General features: G+C 36.8%; 3 protein-coding genes across 3 annotated transcripts; all 3 read left to right on the forward strand.

The window, feature by feature from the left end:
- The first annotated feature begins 5,985 nt into the window (after nucleotides 1-5,985).
- On the forward strand, nucleotides 5,986-12,078 carry LOC135167752 (fatty acyl-CoA reductase wat-like). The gene is made up of 9 exons (XM_064131273.1): nucleotides 5,986-6,270; nucleotides 7,721-7,859; nucleotides 7,950-8,089; nucleotides 8,299-8,421; nucleotides 8,547-8,672; nucleotides 9,850-9,995; nucleotides 10,116-10,225; nucleotides 10,893-11,091; nucleotides 11,226-12,078. The coding sequence occupies exons 1-9, from the start codon at nucleotides 6,232-6,234 to the stop codon at nucleotides 11,812-11,814; spliced, it is 1,611 nt and encodes a 536-aa protein (XP_063987343.1). The 5' UTR covers nucleotides 5,986-6,231; the 3' UTR covers nucleotides 11,815-12,078.
- A 291-nt stretch (nucleotides 12,079-12,369) lies between these two features.
- On the forward strand, nucleotides 12,370-15,332 carry LOC135167120 (peptidoglycan-recognition protein LF-like). Its single transcript, XM_064129966.1, has 4 exons — nucleotides 12,370-12,576; nucleotides 12,761-13,262; nucleotides 14,054-14,184; nucleotides 14,443-15,332. Exons 1-4 carry the CDS (start codon nucleotides 12,507-12,509, stop codon nucleotides 14,997-14,999), a joined length of 1,260 nt encoding a protein of 419 aa, XP_063986036.1. The 5' UTR covers nucleotides 12,370-12,506; the 3' UTR covers nucleotides 15,000-15,332.
- Nucleotides 15,333-15,618: 286 nt separating this feature from the next.
- Nucleotides 15,619-16,813, forward strand: LOC135167755 (peptidoglycan-recognition protein SD-like). The gene is made up of 3 exons (XM_064131276.1): nucleotides 15,619-15,634; nucleotides 15,676-15,856; nucleotides 16,090-16,813. The coding sequence occupies exons 2-3, from the start codon at nucleotides 15,703-15,705 to the stop codon at nucleotides 16,599-16,601; spliced, it is 666 nt and encodes a 221-aa protein (XP_063987346.1). The 5' UTR covers nucleotides 15,619-15,634; nucleotides 15,676-15,702; the 3' UTR covers nucleotides 16,602-16,813.
- The last annotated feature ends 46 nt before the right edge of the window (nucleotides 16,814-16,859 follow it).

A 16,859-nucleotide genomic window follows, 5' to 3' on the forward strand; every position in this document is an offset into this window, starting at 1 on the left:
GTCAAGAGTTTGGATATACAGTATCAGGATTTAATATCTATGACGTTGAACCTGAGTTGCACATAATTTACGAATGTGAGAAAATATCCAATAAATGTTTATGGAATAGTTACGTTTCATTGAGAACTTTTATTGGTTTGAATGATTTCAATGCCGCAGGGAGATCCGTTTATTACTTTAGAAAATAAATTATCCATCGATGTGAATAATTAGAGACCCTGGATAATTGTTGTTGAAGAAATATTAATTAACCAGGTAATTAATGGAATTTATTATCTATAATCCGTGTGGCATAAATGAGACGTTAAAGATGAAAAATCCGTGAGTCTTGGCATTATTTTTTGCGTGTATGAATTATTTTTGTCAGACGTGTGTTTACAGAAATCAAGATTTATAACGTGTCGAGATATTTCTGTTACAATTGTCCGTTGAACAGCAATTGAAAGGTCAATACTCCCGTATTTTTTATTTCACCAACTGACAGAAACATGTCTATACCACCTCCGCAAAAACTCTCCGCATGTACGTGCAATCACCATACTTCACATTATATATAAAATAATAATTGTGTTGTGTTCCACTTAGATTTGAATTGCCCCTCCTCTCGACTTTACCCATACAAAAAAAAATACTTATACGGTACCCGTAGAATATTAAGATATGAAATTGGAACTCTAAAATAAGAAAAATAATAAATATAGTCTCTCGTCCAATTAAAAAAAAAAACCCTAGCTCTTGCGGAAATTTTTGTGCTGATCAGTCAAATTTATTTAATCATTGAAGAGAAATTACCCAACTATCCAGTAAAGTTTTTATCCGCTCAATAATTGTTCCCAATGGGCTACTTACAGAATAATTATTAATACACAAAAAAAAAATGTTGAAAAATTATTTTTCTGTTCCGTGATCTGTCAGTCAAAAAAATATTCAGTAAAAATTACAGAACAATTACGTATCTTTCCACTCAACATTCCATATTTTTTCCTGATAGTTTCCTCAAAAAGTGCGTAACTGTTCCGTCATTGTTACCAAAAATTTTTGCGACTGAAATTACGGAACAGGTACGTAATTATTTAACAATATTTCTCTCCGTGTGGCTTTACCCAGAGTAAATCGAGTCAACCCCCTCCACGCCATTGCTTTTCCGCTCTGTTTTTCTACAAAGGGGGTGGAACATTTCCCCCACCGAATCCCGTGAAAATCCCCACGACGATGAGAAGTAGAGTGAAAAGGCAATATCGTAACAACATTTTTTTTTTTCTCCATCAAGCAGTTCATACACTCTATAGCCCCCTTCTGATTGCCACGGCCTTAGTACCATCCCTCTCATACTTAGTCGGACATCTCAGTTCCCGGAAGCAACGCAACTTATGAATGGAAGTTCAAGACGATTGGCTGGGGGGCCCGACCAATAAACGTACGGGCTGTCCCACGGCGCGCGCATACCCTGAGCGCGAGTGAGACAAAGAATTATGGAATCAACTGTCATGTTTCAGTTTAACGTGTGCGAATTTTCGAATCACTGGGAGTATAGATATATTGATAGGCTGATGGGGGTATATTGGGGTAGGGGAGGAAGTGACAAGAGGGAGAAAACTGGCAAATCGTCATGAGACTATGGGAGGAAAAGATATTTAACAGTTATTTAACTACTTTTAATTATGTAGTTGTGAATTATTGAATATGTAATTATGTATGGTTGTTAATGAAAATAAAAAAAATGGAGTTATCCATAACATATAAATATAACTATTGTTTATTATTGGATGAGTAGTACCTTTTCCGCACTTCCAACGAAAATATTTTATTTTTCTGGCCATTTTCCCGGGAACCGGTTTTTTGTCTTTCGATTACGAGTTTTATGAGAGTCATTTCCATTGATTTTTCCACTAACAATATTATCGAGATAATTCTGGGGGAACATTAACAAATTGAAGGAACAGTAATAATTATGGGAGGAGGTACTCATCGTTTAGAGCAAGAAAATACGTTTGGGAGAAGATTAATTTTCCGGGTAATCAAATGACTATTTGAATTAATTTTCTGTCTATAAATTTTCTCGATTCCTATCAGTTTATAATAAATAAGTGAGCTAAATTTGCTGTTGTTAATTGATTATTTTGCAAAGAGTTGGAAAAAAAATAACGCGGTCACAATAATCTCAGAAAAAAAGATATTCGTACCTAATGAACAGAAATTAGTGAACTCTTTATTTTCTTAATTTCCGATTGTTCATTTATATAAAAAGTCTTCAGCAACTCTTTCGTGTTACTGCCATCTATCGGAGATTCAACATATTCTGGAATTTTTCATATAAAAATTGGAGTTTCCCCAACAATTGCGGATTTTCTAAAAAATTCCATTTCCAGTTCTCTGAAAATTCGTAAAAAATCTCAAAATCTCAATCTCGTAGAAAATTCATCTCAAACGTGTAGAATTTTCAGTGAATTATATCACTCGTCGACAACATACCGACAGTTGTTTATAATTGTCGAAACAATATAATTCGTTAACCCACAATAATCTCCATTTTTTTCCATTTAATATCCCAATTCCTCTCACGAGGGCATTTTTCACGTTAAGTAATTAATAAATTCCGTTGATTATAAACCTATTTGACGCCCAATCCCGGACTTCCGCCTAATTAAAAAAACTTCTTCTCCCCCTTGAAATTCCACATCTCCAATTTTTTATAACGCTCCACGACATTCCAAATAATTATCATTATTCATTACCCGTTGAGGAGAAATATGTTACACATATTCTCAAGATCTCTCTCCTTATGCTAATGGCCATTGCGATTACTGCGTGCCGGCAAATTGAATGTGACTTGTGCAATGTAAAGCAGAATGCAACGATACAAGATAAATTCAAATGAATATCTCATTTCTAAGCTTCGCACAATGTCGAGTTTGAAAACCCCGCGAGGTGTACCGACAATTGACACTTAACTCATGTTAAATACAGGGAGAGGATGGTACGTTCAAATGATACTCCACGGAGCGGCACAATGGGACTTTATAACAGGGCACTGTGAAAAATGTTCATGGTGTGGCACATCAAGGTAATCGGGTCACACGATGATGCTTATATTGAAAGCCCTCCATTGTCGCATTTCTCGGCATTCGTTTTCTCTTTCTAATTTTTTTTTTAACTCTGCAAAGAAAATGTCAGACATCTACGGGATGTTTTATGCATTAACTTGCCAACCGCATTCTTTGAAATATTTTCATGGCGAGAGAAATGTTCAATAAAAATTATGGAATAATAATGGTATTATGGATAATGGAATAATTCACGGGATTTGCAATAACTAATAGTTGTCCAATAGTTTTTAATTTTGTTACATCTGAGATTGCCAAAGCTGTCAGCGTTTGTTATATATGTATATATATGTATATGATTATTTCATATATATTATGATTAGAATTTTTTTTATAACTTTTTTTTACGTAAAAAAATGATTATATTTTTCTTGCTAATAAATAATTTTTTTTTATAAAATCTATGGTGTGTAAAACGAACGTTTTTCGTTCACCTGACGTTTGCGGACGGCTGTTAATATAGTATCCGACAGCACCGGCGCAGGTGTGTTTGAGTTACCTGTGTTACCTTGGCTCGCCAGTCTTTAAAGTCGGTCACTGTCCACCCGAGTAGTTATCAATGAATTTTTTAATTATCTCAGTGGAGATTTCCGATCGTGAGATAAATAGAAAGTGCTGACGTTGTTTTAAGACTCCGTTGGTTGCGCTATGAGCGTCGCGGCGCCGAATTTACGATTTTTTAATTCTTTAGAAATTACCTGTCTGTTCCATAATTTGCCAGTCAACACAATATTTGGGAAAAATGACGGAACAGTTACGCACTTTTTCAGCGAACTATCAGAAAAAAGTCCAAAACGTTCCGTCATTTTTACCGAATATTATTTTCACTGGCCGATTACGGAACAATCACGTAATTTTTCAAGAATTTTTCTTTTCGTGTCTTAAATTTTGTCACAACTGAGTTATTCAAAATTTCTCCTCATGGGATGTGATCAACAGTTTCAAAAATATTACCTGGCACATGTCACCCTCTAGATGTCTAATTTTTCTCCAAAATTTCTTTTCATCTAATTAAAAACATCTCCCAGTGTCGTCCACCCCTGTCACAATTGCCGAAAAAAAAAAATTCTCCAGTTATCTAATCTCGAAAATGTCCAGAAAAACTTGTTTTCCCCTGCCCCTATAAAAATTCCAGCTTATCAGTTCCCCTAACCCGAACCCCACGTGGATCCCAGCATACGAGGAGAAAGAGATACAAGTGTCTCGCACGGAGATCTTTCAACTTTCACGTTGCGAAATAATATCCAAACATCTATGCGGCCAATTCCTCTAGGCCAGTTGTCGTGACGCCGGATAGTGGTTACATCATTAAACGATGGCTCCCGTCCTTCTCGCCCCGTACAATTCATTGTATAACAAATCATGTGTATAATTCACCATACTTATATTCTTGGTAAGATTACGCAAACGGGCCGTTTTTTAAAAGAAAGATTTAGGCCATGAGTTTTGTACGAGACACATTGCCGCCCTCCCTTCCTCTCACTTGCTTTATGACTCGATGAAATGAGGGGGAGGTACCTGCGTATGTTACAATATTTTCTCAAGTACAATGTTGCCGTATGTGTACCGTAGATCGTCGTCATCAATTAATTTGTGACGTGATGCAATCGATTATCAGTCAATTTTACGATCATCATTGAATGGATTGATCCATCATGTCTAATGGTCCATGATAGGGTGATCCAGCAGTTTGTGTCTCACTCGCGGGTAATTACGGGTTATTATTTATAGATGCAATTGCTCCGGGAGATTATTTATAATTGATGTTTATAATTAATTTCTTATTAATTCGTCGATTGATGAAGTGGAAATTTCGCGAAAGTTTCGCGAAGTTTCACTGATGTTTCCGGTGCGGATGAAAAATTTAAGATAAAAATTAGTCCTTCAGGGGGTGAAACGAGGGACGAATGTTAATTTTATTCCAAAAATTAGTCTCCCAAGTCTCATTTTTCCAACAAAACTTGACCTTAAAGTAGTTGATTGTCATTTTACCCCATGTTTCGGCCTCTAGAGATCTAATTTTTATCGAAAATTTCCCTCCGCGTGGTATCTCATTAATGTTTCTGAAACAATTGACCTGAAAACTGGACTTTCCACTTTCAATTCCTCACAATTTTCAATTATCAACGGCCTAATCGCTGAAAATTGCAGTGGAAAATCGCTAAAAACACAGGACAAAAGCCCAACTCAGCCTGACACTGGCGAACATCTCCATAATTAATAAATCTACTCCTTTTCACCTGAACCATCAGCCTTGACGCGTTAATTGAGGGTCAAGTACTACGAGTAAACACATTGAGCAATAATTCCGCGTGGAATTCGAATAACCCACACCGCAAAGATTATAGAATGAAATCATAAAAAATTGCGTCAACTCTCCTGTCCCCCAACGACTGCCCATCAGAATCACGATGGGACTTTGGTGGTTCTTCCGCGTCGTCTCTTCCCCCCAACCCTCGATAATATTTAATGATGTATCTCGCCTTGACGTCTCCATGGGCATTACCTGCCCAGAATAGGGAGGAGGAGGCGTCATTACTATGAAATCCCTCCACCGGATGTAAATTTAAATCAATCGATTTCTCTGGATTGAAAAATTTCTATAAAAAAAATATTTATGGAGCTCGACCATCTGGGAATGGACCCACTGATAAATCCATCTTTTGACAGAGAGAATTCTGTCCCTGGGGATGGGGCTAGTCAACGAAAGTATTTTGTTTTTCTTAAGATAATTAATCGAAGACTATTAATTTCGCTACACCCTCCCCTAACCAACTCGTGAAGGTCAAATGGAATCTTCACTTTCTGTGCTGGTAGCGCTGAGCGTCAAGTGAGGGGCGACATAACCGATGAAGAAGAGGGCTTCCCCAGTGGGTTAGTTAGCCCGCTGTCCGAGAATTGTGGCTCAGTGTGTTCACCAACCTCGGACTGTCACTATAACGCGATCGCTCCAAGTGTCCAAAATATTCGTTATTCACTTTCGATAAATTCGGCACAGTGTTGGGTCCTCCAGGCATCTGGAGATTGCCCGAGCCAAATCTTCACAATTACCTCATCGACGGTGGTTCTTTTTACATTCACTCGTTTCATCGTCGTAATTCGTGATTAAGTGTAAATTGGAGAGAACATGTTACTGGAGAATCCTGTGCCTGGATATGTCGATGACGTTAGTAATTATTACTTGTTTCGTTATCATTGTTATCGAGTGACGAGACACCGTTGAAAATGACGTTCAAAATCTCCCGCTATTTTACCGTATTTTATTCAATGTCTGCGATGCAATAATCGCTCGAAGGAATTCACTCGCGTCGTCACTTTTTCACTCGATCCAGTGAAAATAACTGGGTCAAGAGTGTGATTTTTATGTGGGGGGAGGGAAGGGGGGGGGGGCAAAAAAATCCGGGGGTTATTAGTGTATTAGCAGCGGATATTTTACAACCGAATAATTGATTTGTTTTGTTTTAATGGTCAGGTGAATGCCGCGTTTTGAACGGGTGGATAACAGGTGGAATTTTGTGGATAGTTGAGTAGTAATTTTCGAAAGGGGGAAACTAGATATAATTATTAGACAAAATTTCGAAATTTTTCGGAGTAGAACAACGCGACTTTTACAACTTTCATAAAATTTCAATAGTAGTTTTAGTTGTACAGAAATTTAAGGCGATTTTAACCGCAGACTCACCGGTTTCTAGATATTTTCGTGGAATTCAATTGAAACTTGACCTTCCACTAATTTCCAGCGACTTGCGAATTTTAAATAATGAAATTTGTTCAAATTTCAAGATATCATGAATTTTTTCAAAATATTTTTCAAATTTCAGGTGCACCGGAAATTTTTCCAACCCATTATGTTCAATTCCCCCTTTCATCGATCAATTATTTCAATTGTATCATAATTAGAATTGCGGGAACGTTTCTCCAAACGACTGGGCCCATTGCGGTTTCAACGAAAGTGAAACCGCCTCGGTTCATCGTACGAGAGTGATGCGTGAGAAAATGAATTTCATCTCCTCACGGCCACAAAAATCAATGTCTCGAATTCTACCAATTACCAAAAATCATCTAATCACAGAAAGATTAACTGAACAACTGATAATAATTGAAAAAAAAAAAAAAACAATTGTGACTAAATAAAACACCGGTGAAAGTTATGAAAGTACAAACAAAGATAAAAAAATCTCGAACGATAATTAAAAAATTATTCTTACAGTCCAGCGTTTAGTGTAATAATCCTAACGTAATAATAACTTCGTCATCTCGTAATCCCCAGCTTCACAGTTACATAAAACTTCAGGAGTATCCTGTTAACTTTCCTATCGGCCAACGAAATGCGTGTCTCAGCTGCCCAGCAGCTTCCATATCTTTTTCATCACCACTCATTTCTATATTTCGAATGACTGATGAGTGAAAATTTTAGCGAATAATTAACTAACAGAATTTATTGATTTCCGTACGTCCAGGAAGAATTTTTTTTTCTAAAACTTCTAGTCCAATTGTTAAAAAATGACAATTCGTCTTCTTATTTTGCATGAAATAAAATATTTCCCATCAAATTAATGACTTGTCTACCCATAACTATATTGTCCTGACAAAATCACCTAAAATTTCGTCCTCAGGCCTCAGGTGTCGTCTACGACGATCGCCTAGAAATGAACGAGAATAACAACAACGTGACAAATAGAATCAACGGTGATGGGGGTATCATGAGAACGGCTATTCAAGATTTCTACACTGGTCAGAACGTCTTTATAACAGGTACATTGTTACCACTAATACATCGAATTTTATTTGTTTACTCGGGAGCTTTCTCTCTCCGCTGAAAGATGCATGGTAATTGTTTTTCAGGGGGCACTGGATTCCTCGGCAAGACACTGGTCGAAAAACTACTGAGAAGTTGTCCAGATGTATCAACAATTTACCTCCTGGTGAGGCCCAAGAAGGCACATAATGTTGTTGATCGAGTTGATGATTTATTCAACGAACCGGTGGGTTATTTGTTACTGAATCAACGTGAGAAAAATGCGTGGAAAATGGCCCCTGAATTTTTAAAAATATTATTGCTGGTGAAAATCACCTGTTAAAGTCCCAGATAATTTTCACAATCAAAGTAAATCTTCAGAAAATTTAATTCAGAGCTAATTTTCCCCACATTTTTCTCCCCTCATTAGCTATCATTCTTTTACTGCTTCTCAAGATATTCGAGCACCTGAAGACAAATTCTCCCAAATTTCGGCACAAAGTTGTGGCTGTAGCCGGAGACTGTGAGTCACCAAATCTCGGATTATCAGAGAGCAATCGAGATTTATTGATTCAAGAGGTAATCATCCAATTTCAATAATTATTTTCGTTATTGTTAATGACGCCTGGAATCACTAACGTGGTAGAAAGGACTAGCAAACAATTCGCAGAATAAAATAATAAAGACAAAACATTTCGTCACAGGTATCAATCGTCTTTCACAGTGCAGCAACAGTACGTTTCGACGAGAAACTACGTGTTTCAACAGCGATAAATGTTGGCGGTACCTTGGCAGTGCTAAATTTATGCAAAGAAATGAAGAAGCTCAAGGTGAGTTATCCAAAGTTGTCACGACGATGAGGAAAAATTGAAAGCTATTGCAAACTGCATATTCACAGTGCAATGTTTAATCATCGTATGGTGTACATAAAGGGAGGTATTTCATAATCCATCCCTATTAATGGGGTCACACAGCCGAAATCTCTCTCACATCGGCAATCGGTGTTACACACACATACTACACATACCTGTTTCATTCAGTTACGTCACACACAAACGCAATCGACGCACGAGTGTGCTGGAGGCACGTTTATGAATACAATTTAAAAAAATCAAACTCCAATTCATGAATTGACTGCATAATATACCATTTCAATGGATATCTATTTGTCTATACGATTATATTCGACATTTAGGAAAATTGAGAAGATAGAATTATCGCGGTGAAAAAGAAAGTTGATGTTACTTAATGCAGAGTTTTCGAAATTTTCGTAGGCAATGACGATTTATTTAATTTGATACGTCGTAAGTCCAGAAGACAAAAATCTTGTGAATATTACGTCTTAATTTTTTATCAGAAATTTTTATGGAAATTCCTAAAAGGTTGACATAGGCGCGATGGGTTGAATAATTTGTCTAAACGAAAGAAAAATTATTTTTGCCAAATATACATTTATTTCAGAGAAATGTTCATTTTTTGTAAATTGTATTTCTCTGGTCTAATCACTTCCAAGGGGTCTAATCACCTCTCTCTCTCCCAACACTACAAATATTATTAAATGAAACAACGCAAAATCTACACTTCCCTGAACTCACCAACAACCAGAAGAACAAATAGATCCAAAGTCTTTCAAGTGCTAACGTCAAATAGTTGATTCAACAATGTATTTCCCAGTGTTCAATGAATACTTGCAATTTTCCTCACCTTGAAATTCAATTGAAGAATTAGCAGAGGTGCTAATTCACTACCCAGAACGCACTCATAAAACTCCTTTATTTTCCCTCCCACTGTCACCGAACAATTTATTCATTTCCATCGAATGATTCTTGACACTGAAAAAAAAAATTGTTTCGGCGACACTCAAAGAGTCGTCGAGACCTCGACCTCGAGAATATTCATATCTTTATCTCCTTTGATCCCAGGATGTGTACCCAGAATACAGAACTACTCATTCCTCAAGTGATCCAACAAAAACCTGTTGACCGAATTCTATTTAATATTTTTTAGGCAATGATTCATGTCTCGACTGCTTACTCAAATTGTCATCTGGACACAATCGAAGAATCCTTTTACTCTCATCCCATGCAGTATGAGGACCTCAAAATAGTGGTCAACACACTCTCAGATGATGCAGTCGACGACGTATTACCGAGGTAAGAAAAAAATGTCTGATAATTGAATAATTCATTATGCATTCAGAAAACTTTGAACTTGACGTACAAATGGCTTATTTACTCTGACTATTGTTTTTATTATTCATCTTTATTTTTCAGAATCCTTCAGAATTGGCCCAACACTTACACCTACACCAAGGCACTGGCTGAACAGGTGGTACAACAGAGAAGCAAGGATTTGCCAGTCGGAATATTCAGGCCTGGCATCAGTAAGTGAACATCACTTATTTTTCAGACGATAACTTCAGGGTAAACAGTCTCTGCAGTTTATTTAAATAATTAATAAACTGAAGAACAGATAAGATGTGTTTGGCTATAGCTATGTATTTGATTACTGGAATTTTCACGGTGGTATATCAGATTTTATTAACTCTCGGTCTCTTCATCTTGGCACTCATTGGAAAAATTATTATTTTCGTCTGTGCTATGATTTATGGGGTTGTTCGCCCTGGCCCTAGGATAACCCAGGTTAATTCCCCCGAACCTGTAGAAACCATGTACCCTGAGTACAACTTTGAAGATGACTTTGATACCATGGGAAGAGAATCATTAGAAACAATTCCCAATTACGAAGATTTAAGAAACGATAATTTTGGGAAAATTTCCTCATCACCGAGATCTCCTGCCTCCACTCCTGATTCATTCAGGGATTTGGAGACCAGGGGAACGTTGGAGATGGTATGCAGATCGATTGAAGTACTATTTCCAGAGACTGAGAATGGATAAAAGTATTTGGGAGAAAGTGTGAGGATCAACCACCGAATGGCGCATATTCAAAATTTTGGATATATTTTTTTTCAATGAAACGCCCATCGATAAAAAAATAATTTAACGATCGCTTTTTTCCGCTCATTTCCATTTACTATTTTTTTATAGTAATTTCGTGCGCTGAGGAACCTCTCCCTGGATGGATCGATAATTATTATGGACCCACTGGAGGTGTTGCAGCAGCACAATTGGGTATTCTAAAGAGTGTCCACTATAAACCCGACATTGAAGCCAATGTTGTACCAGTAGATTACACCGTCAACGGGTTGATAGCTTCTGCATGGGACGTGGCAACTCACTCTGACAGGTGAAATATCATTTAATAACGGGAGAATAGTTATTAGACTTTTTGAGTGGACCTTGTACTAACGAGGTCCCAAATAATTGCGAAAAAAAATATTTTAAATTAGGAATTTTCATGATGAACTTCACAATTTCCAGAAGAAACGAGAAAACACTGATCTACAATTATGTATCAACTGTGGATGCCCCACTGCTATGGGGAGACTACTACGACTATTGTCTAGCAGGTGCTCGTGAATTTCCCATTCTGCAGGCAAAATGGTACCTCACATTCTCCCCAAAAGCATCTTCCCTGTCTCACTCCCTATCAGTTCTCTTTCTTCACCTAGTCCCTGCCATTATACTCGACTTCTTCCTCATCTGCACCGGAAATAAACCACGAACATATAAAATGGTGACCAAGATCTTCAAGTACCTGAGCGTTGTTCAGGAATTTACTATGAGGAATTGGTCTTACAAAACTAACAACGTTCAACAGTTGTGGAAGCGTTTGGACGCCAAGGATAAGCAAAATTTCAAGTTTAATCTTGAGAATTTTGATTGGCGGAATTACTTCCGAAATTATCTGATGGGGGTTAAGATTTATTTGTTCAAGGAGGATCTAACCACACTCGAGGCTAGCAGGAAGAGGACACAGAGACTCCTCTGGTTGCATCAAGGAACGAAAACATTCTTCGGATTGATTATGATGTGGATGGTGTGGAAGCTGTTCACTCCATTAATCTGAATGAAATTTTTTTCCCAAATTGTGCCCGAAAAAAATAAGGTTGGATCTTGCTTTTTGTAAATATTAGACCAGAGGAATATTTTTAACGCGTTTTTGTTATTTATATGTTACCATCGACCATCCATGTAATCTTGTTATTACCCTAATCATCAGTACTACTATGGTATCCAATAATTTTCTATGTATAGTTTTTATGCGAAATCAATGTGTTTTTTATTTTAATGCTTTATGTATCAAATTAAATAAAACAAGTTATCAATTTAATTACTGAAATGTGGCACCTTATGGTCTTTTTATTTAATGTTCTAATTCATAGGATTTTTTCAAAGATACGAAAAAACGTCTGATCTCTTCTGTTGGATAAGTTCATGCACGTGAGAATTTATTTTTGGAAATCTGTGGAACTGATGAACGATCGAGATATCGAGCTCTTTATCAACTAGATAATGAATAAAAGAAGCAAAAATAGGAGGGAGTCCCCGACCCTCTCACAGTTCCTCTCCTTGTCTGTCAGCAGGAAAACCTCACAGGAAGTACTATCTACGTCAATCTGCAAGGACTGGGATTTCCAACTCATAACTTATCTAGTGGCAAACCAATAGCTTCAATTTATAAACAATAGCTCTAAGTTACTGTTCACATTCCAGTCGTGAGCTTGGAGTCTTACAATAGAAACTGTCAATCAAATAAAAATGAAGTGCAGTGCAATATTATTGAGTGGATTACTGATAGGTGCAGTGTCATCAGCCTACGCTGAAGCCGGCAAGTCTAATGAAACGGAATAAATTAATAATTTTTTTTTATCAATATTCTGAATCATATCATCTGAGTTAATGAAGAGCCTGATAAAATTACGAACACGATATGACATGAAATTAAAAATTACTATGAAAATATCGTTCTATTTTAGGGAAGTTCTGAAATAGAATTATCCATTTTATTCCAGATGAGATTAGAATCATTAGTAGAGCAGAATGGGGAGGAAAACCACCGAAGAAGACACCAACACCACTACCAGGTACTCTACTATACGCAATAATAAGTCACACAGCGTCAGTGGCGTGTGCCACGAAGCTCGAGTGTTCCAAAATCGTTCGAACTATTCAAACAATGCACATGGAGGGTAATCGATGGGACGACATTGGATATAACTTCCTCGTGGGCGGCGATGGCAACATCTACGAGGGTCGAGGGTGGGACGTTCAAGGAGCTCATACTTTCAATTACAATAAGAAAAGCATTGGACTTAGTTTTATCGGTACATTTAGTACAGCAGTACCCAGTAACAAACAACTGGCTGCTGCGCAGAACCTCCTCGAGACAGGAATGAAAATGGGAAAATTGATGGATAGTTATAAGTTACTTGGACACAGACAAGTCAGCGAAACTCTGAGTCCTGGAGATGAACTCTACAAAATTATTCAAACGTGGCCACATTGGTCTGAGAAGCCCTAAAGATTGTCAAATGATTGAAATTTGGAGCTAATGACATGTCTCGTCATATTTATTTAAGACAGCAGTGAAAGAAATATAATTGGTTTGAATAAATAATAAACGTTTCTATAAAAGTGACTAATTGGGAATGCAGTTCGTTTTACTCATCTACGATGGAATTATTTTTTTATTGGAATAATTTTTCTAATAATTTTATACTTCAGGAAATTAATTCAAACTCTGATGACTAATTTTGTTCGGACTATTAAATAGCTTTCGGAGAATCGTTTAAATATTTTCTCTGCCTTTATAATCGTTCTAGTCGAAGTTCTAATGGGGTATGTCAATCCAGCTCATTGATTCCTTCAAAAATTGATTCCTCATTTTCTTATCTATCATTGAATCCAGTGAAATAATCATATAATCATTCATCATAATAAATATCAGTTGAGCGAAGAACAGAATGAAATGAAATATGAACGTTGAAGCACATTAGGGTATGTTTGCTATTATCATATGTTTCAAATAATTTAATCCACTGAATATTCAACTGATTTAATGAGAGACGTGAAGAAGACTATCTCAAAAAAACCTTCGCTGATAGAAATGAACGTGAAGTCGCTATAAATTTAACAATTCAATGGAGTGATCCTGCAGATAAGGAGACTAACTGAATATTAATAAATTTACATATCTTATGTTCTCTATCATACCCAGATACAGTTAATTAAATCTGATAACATTCTTGAGCTCTATCAGTCGATGAAAATGATTTAAAAACGGCATTTCAGATTTTTTTTTAAACATATCAGGTACTTCTGCCAGACACGTCAGGTGCAATAGCCGCGAGTAAAATAAAAAAAATGACATTTGATAGAATAGTAGTATTAGAGCTGATTGTTGCTGTTCTTCATGTATCGGGAACGTTAGGAGATGGTAATGACATAACGATGAGATAATTTTCTAAATATTAACTAAAAAAAATTAGTCGATAAAACTGTTCACATAAAACAATTCACATCAGTCCCCAGAAACTTCAAACTTATTCTCTGTAATTATTATTTTCCAACTATGAAACTTCTTTATGGGCTCATTAACGCAATAATCAATTGGATGAGGGAGTTTCATGGATGAAAATTAATAATTCTCCTCAACACCACTAGAATATTCAAAAAAAAAAAATTCTCCGGACAGATATATTGAGTAAATCCAATCAATATCCCCACACAATAGATTCACAATCAGTGACAATAATTAGTCGAGGAGACTGGGGCGCTAAGACATCAACAACTCCACTGACCAGACTATCAGAAACTCCATTATCATACGTCATAATAAGCCACACCGCCTTTCTCCCCTGCACCACAAAGGACGAGTGCTCCAGCAAAGTTCGCGATATTCAGAACATTCACATGACAGTGAACAAATGGGATGACATTGGTTATAATTTCCTGGTTGGTGGAGATGGCAACATCTACGAGGGTCGTGGATGGGACATGACTGGTGCTCACACAATCGGTTACAACTCTAGAAGCATTGGAGTGAGTTTTATCGGTACCTTCGAAACCGTCGTACCGAGTGATGAGCAGCTCAAAGCTGCGAAGAGCTTGCTCGAGTCCGGAGTCAAGGATGGAAAGTTGACTGCTGATTATAAGTTACTGGGGCACAGACAAGTACGAGACACTGCCAGCCCTGGGGACAAACTCTACGAGATTATCAAGACTTGGACACATTGGAGTGCTGAACCCTGAGCTTATGATTGAAGTAGAAATCATCAAGATCATTCCACAAATTGTGGGGAAAAAAATATTATGACGTCTGTGCGAGTACATTGTTACACTAAGGAATTAATTTTAAATAATCTAGTGCCAGAATTATTATTATACTTGTGATTATTTAAGTCCAGTGATTAACTCACTTCCATAGTAGATTAATTCATTATGAATGATATACTGTAAACATTAATATTCGTTCTCAGCTGTCAAACGAGCTTTTCCACATAAGGAAAAACGAGAAATAAATTACGATTGAGCAATTGGAAGAATGTAATGAGGAATAAAAAATGAAGTTCTAACGGAAAAAAATTCTAGTCTACTACCTCTTCCTTATATGAACCTGAAAGGAAACTACGATAAACTCATGTTCAAAAAAAAATATGAATAACGCGCTGCACAAAAGGCGTTGTTCCGGGAGCAAAATTGCACCGGGAGGACCGCACTTTCGGATCAGGGATCAAGAAAAATTAATCTTGACGTCATCAGCGTTTTTTCCCTGTCCCATAGAAAAACAGAATGACTAATCTCTGGAGTGGATTTATATAGACTGGATTAGAAGATATTTCCTTACATTAGAGTTACGCGTTGCAGTAAGATCGCATATCTCTCCAGTGATTATTCATGTAAAACCGGGACGAGAATTATTTTTCAGATCTATATTTTACGTCGCAGTGCTAAGATGACTTTAGCTAAAATGACACAGAATGTCACAATTTTGATTCGGCTGATAATGTCCATTGCGGAGGCGCCCCAGGTGTCTATCTCCATAGAAGTGCCAACGATTCCATCAGCCAATTTGACAGGTGAAGTGGTACCTCCAATGATTGCGCACGGTAATTTCAATTATCATGATATTAAACACATTAAACCGTCACGAATCATCTTTAATATATAATAACTATACTCGACTAAATAATTTAATTTTTTCAAATTAAATTTTTTTTATAAGTTATGAGCGGTGTCATAAATAAAAAAAATGAATTTTCCTCCCAAGAAAAATTTTTGTTTGCAAGAATAATATTTTTTTTATTAATGCCTAAATAATATTTCAATTTTCATGATCCAGACCCCATAAAAATAATTCGTCGAGTGGATTGGGGAGCACAACCACCTCTGGGTCCATCTCCAGCGCTATCAGCCATTCCCACCCCATACGTAGTGATAGGTCACACAGAAACCGATCCTTGTCTTAATGAAAGCAACTGCATTCAACAAGTCAGACGTCTCCAGAATTCGCACATCCAATGGAACAAGTGGGATGACATTGGATACAACTTCCTGGTGGGTGGTGATGGTAATATTTACGTGGGTCGTGGATGGAACGTCGAGGGAGTTCATACGTTCAATTACAATAAAAAAAGTATCGGAGTTGGCTTCATTGGGGATTTTGATAAAGTTTCACCGAACGAGAAGCAACTCAGAGCTGCACAGCAGCTGCTGGAATTAGGAGTCAAGTTCAGGGAATTAGCGAGTGATTATAAATTGCTGGGACAGAAGCAATTGATTAGGACGGCCAGTCCTGGTGAACAATTATACAAAATCATTCAGACGTGGCCGCACTGGAGGGCGAGCCCTTAAGTTTTTCTTAGGAAAATTAATTGTAGAGAGACGCTTATTTGGCATGAAGCACTGATTTTTCATTAAATTTTTAAGAAGATCAATTAATAAGACTTCTAAGATATCAGTGATTCCTAGACAATTGTATCAATACCAGCGGTCCATGGATTATTTGATAAATAATTATTTAATACTGTAAAATATGCATAAATAAATGATTTTTTGAAAGTGTTGTTTTGAATATTTCTTCCCCTATTTTGTAACGAATTATGAGATCAA

This window comes from Diachasmimorpha longicaudata, chromosome 11 (genome assembly GCF_034640455.1).
Source record: "Diachasmimorpha longicaudata isolate KC_UGA_2023 chromosome 11, iyDiaLong2, whole genome shotgun sequence".
NCBI lineage: Eukaryota > Metazoa > Arthropoda > Insecta > Hymenoptera > Braconidae > Diachasmimorpha > Diachasmimorpha longicaudata.